Here is a 12,256-nt window from a genome sequence, read left to right as displayed (position 1 = left end):
AGATAATATGTTTTTTTTTACTTTGAGGGTTGAATATTGACCAAAGCAGGATGCTGGAGCTATTTCCCCTACTCTTCTTCCAAAAAGATCCCATGCAGCTACTGTGTCCACCTGAGGTGCATTCAGACCTTGGTTTAACACCTCATCCAAAAGACAGTACTACACTGAAATGCCAGTCTGGATTTTTGTACTCAGGTCCTGGAGTGGAATTTGATTCCATAACCTTCTAACTAAATGAACCATGGCTGACACATCAAACACATTAAGCAAAAAAGTTGTTTAAATATGTTTCATTTAATAAGAGATGAATTACTTATGTTATTTTCTGTGTTTAAATCTAGGTGTACAAGGGGCCAGCGACTTCATTTCATTTCACAAACTTTCAGACAAACTGTGAATATAGGTTCAAGGTCTGTGCTGGCCGCCAGTATCAAGATGCTGTTGGAATGCAAGAACTCTATGGACCTTACAGTCCAACTGTGCCATTCTCATCTCAGAGACAAGAATCCGCCTCAAGTAGTTCAGAAACTACTGTGGAGCTCACAAAGGTCAACAAGGAAACACTAACTGATGAGCAGTTTGCTGCCCTGATTGTTGCGGGCTTTGCTGTAGTTTCCATTTTGTTTGCTTTCATTATTCAGTACTTTGTAATTAAGTAGAGATTGAAAAACACATTAATGGCTATGTTTGTATCATCTACGATAAAGACTCTGGCTTTTTTTCTCGGTTTATCGTCCAAATTAAACTGATAGTTGGAAATGATTGTATGCTGAGAACATACATCTCCATCCTTCTTGCTGCTGACAGAATGTGAGACAGTGGTAGCAGAACCCTGTGCACATGCAAAGCCACAATTCTCATAAAGGGGTCATCTGAGGCTTCTAATTCCCAAAACAGCTGCTCTACGGACAGCTAGGATTGCCTTAGTATTTTAGACCCTCAAGCCAGTGCTATCCAGCCAGTAGATGTTTAGGCTTAGCAAAAGGAGCCCTTCTGAAAGAGCTGAGAGAGGTGCAGTAGACGCAAGCCAATTTTAAACAATAGTAGGGAACATATTGAGATAGCAAAGGTTTTTATGATCTAGAGCAGAGCTTTATTAGTGGTCATGACTTCAGATGAACTATGAACTACTTTAGTGAAAGATTCTAGTGCATATGGTTTCATTACACAAAAGAAAAGCATAACCACTGCTGGTTGCAGGGTAGTTAAATGTGTATTGAACATAAGTTTGGAAAAATATAGTTTGTTCTGTGCAGTTAGTTTGAAAAAAGTCCTGCAAATTACATCACCTGTGTACTTAAAGGTGACTGTGTTGGACCCCAGATTTGCATTTAACGTCTTTGTTTTCTGGCAATCCATGAAGGTAATTCAATGCTAATGTGCTTGCAGTAAACTGCAGCACTTTGTAGCAAAGCACAAATTTTAATAATGTCTCTGATTGTAATGGTGCAATATAAAAGTTGCAGTTTGTTATAAATGTTTCACTGTTTGGTTCAAACTGTGCAGTTTTTTTCCAAGAATACAATATCCAGAAAAAACAATAAACTAAAATGTAATAAGTTTCTTAGTTTTTCCTTTAATTGAAATAGAGGAAAGAACATAGCCTTTAAAATACGTCCTCCAAGTTATTGTGAATCTCAAAACAAACTTGCAATTTTAGAATATGATTTATCATTTTGCTAAGCATGATTTTCAAAATGCTGCAGAGTACCCAAATGACCACATTATATGCCATCATGTAGAATGTCAGTATTACATTCCACTACTTTAGCATCAGAGACGGCGCCATTTGGTTTTTAAGGATGTGCACACAGAAGAAATGAGTTTAAAACTTTCACTTTCAACCAGCTCAGTTGGTTTGTGAAGAAAGAAAGGGCGAGTCATTATGTTGTGAAGTAGCAATATCTTTTTTCTCCTAGGAATTTCATTTATGGTGCAATTCTAAAATAATCTCTCCAAATATATATCTTCCATTTTATATTTTATTTATTACAGTTAAGTACAGGAAATTTATGTATGAATGTATTAAACTTGTAGCAAGTCTTAACTTAATTAACAGTTTCTCAATGTATTGGATTGCCCTGTTACTGGAAAATCTGTTTCCCTATTTGGATAACTAAACAGAAACAAATGTTTAGTCTTAATAGTCCTGTAGAATGGTTTACATGCTTTTCTTCCTGGTGAGCCTGTTTTTTCATTTCCTGTTTATTTCTTAAATGAATTGTGGCATTCAGTTAAAATTAAGATTCCTGATAGTGCTGTTTTTTGGGCTGTTTTGCCAAAGGCGATCTTTCAATTTCAGTTTTTTAATGGAATAAGCCACATCGGTGGTGGTTAACTCTTGTATGGTGGTGGTTGGTTGAAACAATGCCATTTCGACACCTGGGCAAGCTTCAGCAAGTAGTCAAAAAGGTATAAAACTGGCAGATTTCGAGACTGGAGTATTTTCATAAGAAACTTATGGTGCCTGATTCTGGATGTTTTAAGTACAATAAATACACAAGTTGTATAACTGCTTAAACCATTGGCAGTAAATTGATTACTGCAATTTATTGTACTGGGTACAGTAGTAATTTTATGTTGCATAGTTTTAAATATTAAATATACATTCCAAAACTACCTTAGGTGGCATTAATGTACTAAATATTATTGCTTTCAACTTTATGTATTGTACTATATGGAATCATTCACAGATTCATGTTTAAACTGCCATTCCAATGTATGACTAAACTGTAACTATCAAATAGATAATATATTTAATAACGGCCAATAAAATGTAAATTAATTACATAAAGTTTAAGGTTTTGTACACTAACTTATTTCAGACACAGGCAAGTGTTTAGTTCTATATTTCACTACTTGTACTGCTGCATCCATTTCCTAAAACTAGGCTCTGTTTCAAAAATATACTTCATTTCTTTTTGACAGGAAAGTGTGTTTTGGATCATAATTGAAATGCAAACTTGGACAATTTATCAAAAACCTTTTAAAATTTCTTTGGAAAGGAATTGTCTTCAAGAAATTGTGAATCACATCTTAGAGACTGCTTTGATTTGCTTCCTGAATTTGGGAGAATTCACTGCCAACGCAAAAGAGAATTTGAGGGGAGACATTTTCCCTAGTGGTTGGGATCCTATGGGGTTTTTTGTGCAAATACTTTGCATAACTGTAGATAATTAAAAATCTTGCATATAAGATTACATTTATAGTGTAGAATCATATACATACAAAGTTGCTGGGCAGGAAGAAAGCTATTTATATAGTATTGTGTATAAGTCACTTTGACATTTTGAATTGAAGTTAGCTATGATGAATATTGAATAACCATATGTAGAACCACAAATGTTGCACAAAGCCATAATACATCTGAATTCTTGCCCTGAAAACTTTCTATGTGCCTATAAAAGGATATCAAACAAATCATATCTTTTCCTACATTGCCACATTGACTACACTTCAAAAGTACTTTATTGGATATGCTTTGGGATATCCTATGGTCGTGAAAGGCCTTACATAAATGCAAATCTTTTTTCTCTTTTTCACATTGGCAATTTGGTTCATGGTTTAAGATTTACTTCTGGGATTTTCTGTCTAAATTATCTCATCCTACATAACCATTTAAAGATATTCAGCTCACATTTCCCCAGAGCTCCCCAATCTCCCACCACAACTTCATTAGACACCCAAAGAAATGTCTGGCCGGTGTCTTCAATTCTCTTCCTAACTTCTGTTAACGCTACATATACTACATTTGTTTTGACTGTTATACTTTACTCCTGGATTTTAGCACATAATCTAGGCTTATGTTTAGTGCACTACCATGGAAGTGCCACACTGACCAGGTGCTATCTTTTGGCTGAAACATTAAATTGAAAGTGTCAGTGTGGCTCATTTAGTGTCAGCCATGGCTCAGTTGGTAGCACTTGTCTCTGAGTCAGAGGTTGAAAGTCCAAGCCTCACTTCAGAACACAATCTAGGCTGAAGCTCCAGGGCAGTACTGAGGGAGTTCTGCATTGTCCAAGATGCCGTAATTCAGATAAAATATGAAGCCAAGGCCCTGTCCTCAGCTGGATGTAAAGGTATTTCAAAGAAGAGCAGGGATGTCATATCTGGTGTCCTGGCCAATATTTATCCCTTGATCAGCTTCACTAAAAACAGATACTAATCCCATGGTGTTTGCAGGAGCTTGCTGTGTGCAAATTGGCTACAATATGCTTTGGGATGGTCTGAAGTTGTAATCTAAATTACATTGTCTGAATTACAGCCCTAAACAATTAAAACATTTCAAAAGTATTCTGTTGGCTGAAAATGCATTGGGATTGTCTTGAGGTTGTGAAAGGCTCCATATAAATGTAAATCTTTGTTTTTTTGTGAGTCCCAGTTTTTTAGTTGAGATGATGTAAAAAAATCTCATGGTGTTTATTGGAAGAGCAGAGGACTATCCTGGTGTTCTGACTAGCATTAAGCTCTCAACCAAAATTACTCAAACAAATTAACTGGTCATTTATCTCATTGGTGTTTCTGAAAGCTGGCTGTGTACAAGTTGACTGCCACATTTGTCTACATGACAGTGACTACAATTTGGAAAGTAAGTGAAGTACTGAACTTTGGCACGCCCTGAGGACATGAATGTGCGAGTTTCTTTCTTTCTATGCAAACATAGACTAAAAAAAATTATTAGCCATTTACTGGTAAGTGCTTGAAGGAGAACAAATTGCAAGAGTATGGGAAAGAGCTGGGGAGCTGGATTGCTCTTCAAAAGAGCTGGTGCAGACTCCATGGGCCAAGTAGCTGCCTTTTGTGCTTTTCTATTTTAAATAAACCAATTTAACCATTCTTAAACTTTTCATGCCGTTATTTGAGTGATGTTGGACCTTAAATATTTTAAACCATCATAAAGTGAGCTCCGCTTAAAGTGAAATAATCAATAGAAAGCCAATTTGGCTACATGTATTACTTTCTAAGACTTCATTAAAGTAAGCATAAATGTCTTAAAATGATCATAGCAGTCAGTAATTATAATTGTTCCACCATTGGTGGCTGTGCCTTCATTTGCCTAGGGCCCCAAGCTCTGGAATTCCCCCTCTACTCCTTTCCGTCTCTACCTCGCTCCCCTCCTTTAAGACACTTCTTAAAACCTGTCTCTTTGACCAAGCCTTTGGTTACCTGACATAATGTCTCCTTAACAAAAACAAAAATACCTGGAAAAGCTCAGCAGGTCTGACAGCATCTGCGGAGATGGATACAGTTGACGTTTTGAGTCCGTATGACTCTTCATCAGAACTAAGACATATAGAAATGAGATGAAATATAAGCTGGTGGGGGGGGAGCGGGACAGGTAGAGCTCGATAAGGGGCCAGTGATAGGTGGAGGCCAAGAAGAGATTGCCAAAGATGTCATCGACAAAAGGGCTAATGGGGACATTAAGCGTAGCAAGCAGGACAAGCTAGTGGGGGTGGGGTGGGGGGTGGGGAGGAGTCAAAATGGGCTAATAGTTGGAGATGAAACAATAGATCGTAATAAATTTAAAAATAGGGAAAAGAAAAATATATTTGTAAAAATATTATCAATTATTGGAAAAAGCGGGATTGGTAGGGTGGAGATAGAGGAGAGAATTCATGATCTGAAATTGTTGAACTCAATATTAAGTCCGGAAGACTGTAACGTGCCTTGTTGGAAGACAAGGTGCTGTTCCTCCAGTTTCCATTGAACTTCACTGGAACATTGCAGCAGGCCAAGGACGGACTTGTGGGCAGGATGGTGTGTTGAAATGTCAAGCAACAGGGAGGTCTCGGTCATGTTTGCGGACAGACCGAAGGTGTTCCACAAAGTGGTCACCCAGTCTGTGTTTGGTCTGTCCAATGTAGAGGAAACCGCATTGGGAGCAGCGAATGTAGTAGACTAAATTGAGGGAAGTGCAAGTGAAGTGCTGCTTCACTTGAAAGGAGTGTTTGGGCCCTTGGATGATGAGGAGGGGGGAAGTAAAGGGACAGGTGTTGCAGAGGTCCTGATACCCTTAAATTACTCCAAGGTCTCTGTTATGAAGATGTATATATGTATAGAATATTAATTTGTACTGTGACCTGTATATGTATTGCACGTAAAAAGAACATTTTGTGCCAAACAAAGGACACTGGCCTATAGCAGCTAGTGAGGAAGAATTTTTTCACTAAGAGGGTGGTGGAAATCTGGAACTCTCTGCCTGAAAGGGTGGTAGAGGCAAAAACCCTCATAACATTCAAGAAGTATTTGGATGTGCGCTTGCGATGCCATGGCGTACAAGACTATGGCCTAGAACTGGAAAATGCGATTAGAATAGTTAGTTACTTGTTTGACTGGTGCATACTCAATAAGCCGAAGGGCCTTTTTCTGCGCTGTAGACCTCTACGACTCTAAGTTGCATTTGTTAAGGCCACAAGCCACTTTATGGGGAGACAATCAATGGAGCTCTGAGGCAATGGCCAAGATAAAACCCAGATTGAAACCGGAGGTCACGTGACCCCTCTCTTAGTTCAAATCTGGTATATTTTACACCTAACAAAGACTGCCTCGGGGACAGCAGGGACAATAGCCTTAGCCCCTCTCACTGGAACCTCTCAACAAAGCTGACCCGTTTGTGGTTTGAAAACCCACCAGAAGTCCTCAATGCTGCAAAGGAATCTTAAAGGAATATTCCAACTCAACGCCACTGCCTTCAAGAGAAAAGAGAATCAATCAGCCACAACTGCAAAGTGATTGCTTTAGTGAGAAACCAAAGTAACAGCAGCCACTGTGGAAAGTGACGAGCTGTGAACAAGCATTTGGGCAATCCGTGAATAATTTTTCTGACTATCTTTTTTCACTTGGCCAAGTGATTAACATCTGATCCTTTGTAAAGTTTTTTAGTATGCATGCCTAGGGAAGTTGAACATATACATTTTAAACCTTTTTGTTAATTTCTGTATCTCTCCCTGAGTAAGTTTTAGTAATAAAACTAGCTCCTTACTTGTTAACTTAAGAAATCTGGCTGGCTTAATTCTTACACCAAGCCATATACAGTTAATTACACATTGAGTTGGCAATGTTACATCTTTTTTAAATTTTAAACTCTTTACAACCAACCCAGGACTGGGACCAAGAGAGGAGTCAACTCACCCCTCCTAACCTGTTCTGGAAGTCCATCTTAGTTATTCTTTGTGTAAAAAAATACTTCCAAACATCAGTTCCAAATGTACCTTTTGCAAAATTTCAGCTTCTGCCCATTTCCCTTCCCTTTCTAGCTGATCTAAAAGCAAAGATTAAATTTATCTTTATCATGGTCATACAAAGTCCCACTTGGTCAATTTCCTTTTCAAGGCTGAAGAACATCAGTTGTTCCAGTTTATAAATACAATATTTTAGAGTTGGTCTGAGAGTAGCAATGTGACATTTGACTTGTACTCTGCAATACAGTTCTATTTTGATTTATTACTTGCTGAATCTACTAAAGTCTATTGACTTCTGAGTCAAAATGGTGATTATTGAAATGCATAACTTTTGTCTCAGCAAATTACTGTTATGAATATACAATGATTTGCTTTTCTAAAGCATCTTTAATGTAGTAAAGCACCCTAACATCCTTAACAAGAACATTAATCAGCAACATTTGACACAGAGCCACAGGAGACAACAAAAAATGCTGGAAATACTCGGTTGGTGTGGCAGCATCTGTGGAGAGTGAAACAGTTAACAGACATTAACAGACATCATTATTTCAGAGAACCAGGCTAAAGCCCTGGGGACATGAGTTCAAATCCCACCATGACAGCTGGTAGAATTTAAATTCAGCAAAAAAGAAACTGGAATTGAAAGCTAATCTCAGTAATGATGATCATGAAACCATCATCAATTGTCATAAAAACCCACTTGGTTCACTAATGTCCTTCAGGGAAGTAAATCTACCATCCTTACCTGATCTGGCTACATGAGACTCCAGATCCACAACAATGTGGTTGACTCTTAACTGCCCTCTGAAATGGCCATGAAGTTCAAGGGCAATTAGGGATGAGAAACAAATGCTGGCCTTGCCAGTGACACCTGCATCCCATCAAAGTATAAAGAGAAAATAACCTTAGAGGAGGAGAGATGTTGGGAGGGATTTCCAGAGCTTAGGAATTAGGCAACTGAAGGTGCAGCAATAAAAATTGGGGATGCGCAAGAGCCAGAATTGGAAGAGCATAGAGATTGCAGACAGCTGTAGCACTGAAGGTGGTTATGAGATAGAGAGGGTCAAGGACCTGGAGGGATTCAAAAATACATATGGATATATTTTTCAAAATATATGTATATTTCTTAAAATATGGTATTCCCCTTTTTGTTAATTCTTCATTGGAATGCTATTAACATGTACATAAGAAACTGCAGCAGGATTAGGCCATTCAGTCCCTCAGGCTAACTCTGCTATTTAATAAGATCACGACTCAAACTCAAATCCAATTTCTCACAGGTCCCCATATTGCTCAATTCCCTGAGAGTCCAAAAATCTATCAATCTCAGTCTTGAACATACACAATGACTGAACATCCACAATCTTCTCAGGTAGAGAATTCCAAAGATTCATAACCCTCTGAAAAAAATTTGCCTCTTCTCAGTCCAAAATGGTTGTCCCCTTATACTGAGACTATGACCACTGGTTATAGACTCTTCAGACAGCCTCTCAGCAGATCTACCCTGTCAAGCCCTTTCAGAGTCTTGTATGTTTCAATGAGATCACTTCTCATTCTTCTAAACTCCAGGTTTAAAGGTAAATTCTACTCAATCTCAGCTCACAGAACAACGTTCTCATCAATCAATCTAGTGAACCTCTGTTGCACCCTCCTCTAGGGCAAGTATATTGTGCCTTAGGTACAGAGATTAAAACTGCACACTAAGATATGGTGTCACCAGAGCTCTGTACAGTTACAGCATGACTTTCTAACTGACTTCCTAATTTCTTGCTGTACCTGCATGTTAACTTTGTATTTCATGTACAAAAACGCTGAAATCCTCTGAACATCAACATTTAATAATTTCTCACCATTTGAAAAATATTCCGTTTTTCTATTCTATCAAAGTGAATAGCCTCTCATTTCAACAGGTTGTACACAAATTTAAGACTTTGGGCAAGAGGTGCCGGGGGAATGTGAGGAAGAATATTTTTACTCAGCGAGTGGTAATAACCTGGAACTTGCTGCCTAAGAGGTGGAAGCAGGAGTGATCAATGATTTCACAACAAAATTGGTTGGGCACATGAAGGAAATTAACTTGCAGAGCTATGGGGATAGAATGGGGGAGTGAGACTCACTGGATTGCTGCACGGAGAGCCATCATAGATGTGATGAGCTGAATGGCCTCCTTCTCTGCCATAAATGAAACTACTGTCATACTTTTTAATCTAATTTCCTAATCTACCTCAGCCAACTTTCACCTTATGCCTATGTAATTGTTTTTTATGTAAGTTCTATATTCTAATTTCAAATTTGTACATCAACCCCAAACTCAATGTGAAATTGTCATATTATGATCACTCATAATTTGTACATCATCCCCAAACTCAATGTGAAATTGTCATATTATGATCACTCTTTCCAGAGACTCCCTTACAATGAAATTACTAATTAACCCTGTCACATTACAAAAAAAATGTTCTAATGTAGCCTCTCCCCTGGTTGTTTTCACAAAGTATGGTTCCAGGAAACTTTATCTGTAAATCTTCCAAATTGTATTGCCTGAAATTAATGTAATGTACTACTGCAACTGCTATATTTATATAGTGCCTTAAAAGTAATGAAATATCCCAAGGCCTTTCACAAGAGCATTATAAAACAAAGTGTGACAACATAAAGAGACATTAGGTCAGATGGCCAGAAGCTTTGTCAAAGAGTTAGGTTTTGAGGAGTGTCTTAATGGAGGAAAATGAGATAGTGATGTGGTAAGGTATAGGGAGGGTATTTCAGAGTTTGTGACCTAGGCAACTGAAGGCAGGGCCACCAATGGTGGAGCCTGGGGATGCACAAGAGGCCAGAATTAGATATTTCAGAGTGTTGTGTGGCTAGAGGAGATTGCACAGATAGGGAGGGGCGAGACTATGGAGGGAATTGAAAACAAGGATCAAAAATTTAAAATCAAAATGTTGATTGACTGGCAGCCCATGTAGATCAGCAAGCACAGGGATGATAGAGGAATGGAACTTACTGCGAGTTAAGACTCGGGCAGCAGAGTTGGGAGATGTTACACTAGGAATAGACAGCCTTAGTGATGGCACAAATATGAGGTTGGAATTTTGTCACAGGATCAAATGTGAATCCAAGGTTGTGAACAGCCTAGTTTAATCTCAGGCTGTTACGAGGGAGAGAGAAGGAATCAGTAGTTAGGGAACAGAGTTTGGAGTGGGAATGAAAAACAATGGTTTCAGTTTTCCCAATATTTTAATTGTAGGAAATTTGTGCTCATCCATTACTGGATATCAGATAAGCAGTCAAATAAATTATTAACAGTAGGGGGTCGTGAGAGGTGGTGGTGAGGTAAAGCTGGGTGTCATAAGCATACATGTGAAAACTAGTGCTGTACATTGGGATGATGTCGCTGAAGGCAGCATGTAGTTGAGAAGATGAGGATAGATCCTTGTGGGTCACCAGAAGTAACTGTGCAGGAGCAGGAGGAAAAGCCATTACAACTGATTCTACGGCTATGGCTAGATCGATAAGAATGAAATCAGGTAACTGCAATCCCAACCAGGTGGATGCAGTGGAGAGGTATTGGAGGAGGGTGGTGTGGTCAACAGTGTCAAAGGATGCACACAGGTCGAGGAGGAGGATGATAGAATGTTTACCGTTGTCACAGTCACTTAGGATGTTATTTGTGACTCTGATAAGACCTGTTTCAGCCTTGTATCAGGGATGGAAACCTGATTGGAGGGATTCAAACTTGGAGTTCCAGGAAAGATGGGAACAAATTTGGGAGGCAACAATATGTTATCACAACAACAGGAAACTGACAGAGTGAAAGCTGCCCACAACTCCAGCAGCTAAGCACAGGAATGTTGAACTGTTTAAAGAAGACCATTTTTTTTAAAAAGTAGAAACACTGATCAAAAAACCGCTGCCACAAGTCACTTGATAGCTAATACTGTAAAGTTGACCACCTTCCTGGAAAGTTTCTATATGAGTTGCACTGCAGATCAGTTACCTGGAATTTCACACCTGGAGGAGTGTGTCAATGTCCATTTCAAACAGGGGCACTCTTGAAAGGAAGGCGTTAAAAATGCAAAATTTTGATCAGCTGCAGTTTTATTATGACAATGGGGACTGATAACTAGCCAGATACTTATCAAACATTCAAAACCCCTGTGGAGGATGAAATAACCCCCATCTCCTATTGATTTATATCTTAAAATGTGTCAAAAGCTTCAGAGAAGCAAGGATCAAAAATGAGATTACTTGGCCTGCAACAATGAATGCAAGACATTTTAATTGAATTCCCTTCTGGGAATATACAGACAGGAGTTTAAAAACTGGTTCTGCCAAGCAGAATGAGGAAAAGAAAAAGCAAGAGTAGAAATAACATGACAGTCATCAGAAAACAGCAGGAAAAGAGCAGGAAAGATCTCTCTCTCCCCGTAGCTAAAAGAGTGTCTTCAACAAGTGCAGACCTCAGAATCACAATGCAGAAGAGGCCCTTCGGCCCATCGAGTCTGCATCGACATGTGAGAAACACCTGACCTACCTACCTAATCCCATTTACCAGCACTTGGCCCATAGCCTTGAATATTATGACGTGCAAAGTGCTCATCCAGGTACTTTTTAAAAGATGTGAGGCAACCTGTCTCCCCCACCCTCCCAGGCAGTGCATCCCAGATCGTCATCACCCTCTAGGTAAAAAAGTTTTTCCTCACATCCCCCCTAAACCTCCTGCCCCTCACCTTGAAATTATGTCCTCTTGTGACGGACCCTTCAACTAAGGAGAAAGCTGCTCCCTATCCACCCTGTCCATGCCCCTCATAATCTTGTACACCTCAATCAGGTTGCCCCTCAGTTTTCTCTGCTGCAACGAAAACAACCCAAGTCTATCCAACCTCTCTTCATATATTAAATGTTTCATCCCAGGCAACATCCTGGTGAATCTCCTCTGCACCCCCTCCAGTGCAATCACATCCTTCCTATAATGTGGTGACCAGAACTTCATACAGTATTCCAGCAGTAGCCTCACCAAGGTTCTATACAACTCCAACATGACCTCCCTACTTTTGTAATCTATGCCT

General features: G+C 39.1%; 1 protein-coding gene across 2 annotated transcripts in view; it reads left to right on the top strand.

Moving 5' to 3' along the window:
• Positions 1-2,788, top strand: part of LOC121282022 (fibronectin type-III domain-containing protein 3A-like) — a 156,271-nt gene extending 153,483 nt beyond the window's left edge. For both annotated transcript variants that reach the window (XM_041195356.1, XM_041195355.1), the window contains one exon: positions 342-2,788. In XM_041195356.1, coding sequence (XP_041051290.1) covers positions 342-659 — 318 coding nt within the window. In that variant the 3' untranslated portion in view covers positions 660-2,788. The remainder of the gene's footprint in view (positions 1-341) is intronic.
• Positions 2,789-12,256: the final 9,468 nt, after the last annotated feature.

Source organism: Carcharodon carcharias, chromosome 9, assembly GCF_017639515.1.
Source record: "Carcharodon carcharias isolate sCarCar2 chromosome 9, sCarCar2.pri, whole genome shotgun sequence".
Lineage (NCBI taxonomy): Eukaryota > Metazoa > Chordata > Chondrichthyes > Lamniformes > Lamnidae > Carcharodon > Carcharodon carcharias.
The sequence above is the reverse complement of the archived record's forward strand: the minus strand, read 5'-3'. Positions and strand labels throughout refer to the sequence as shown.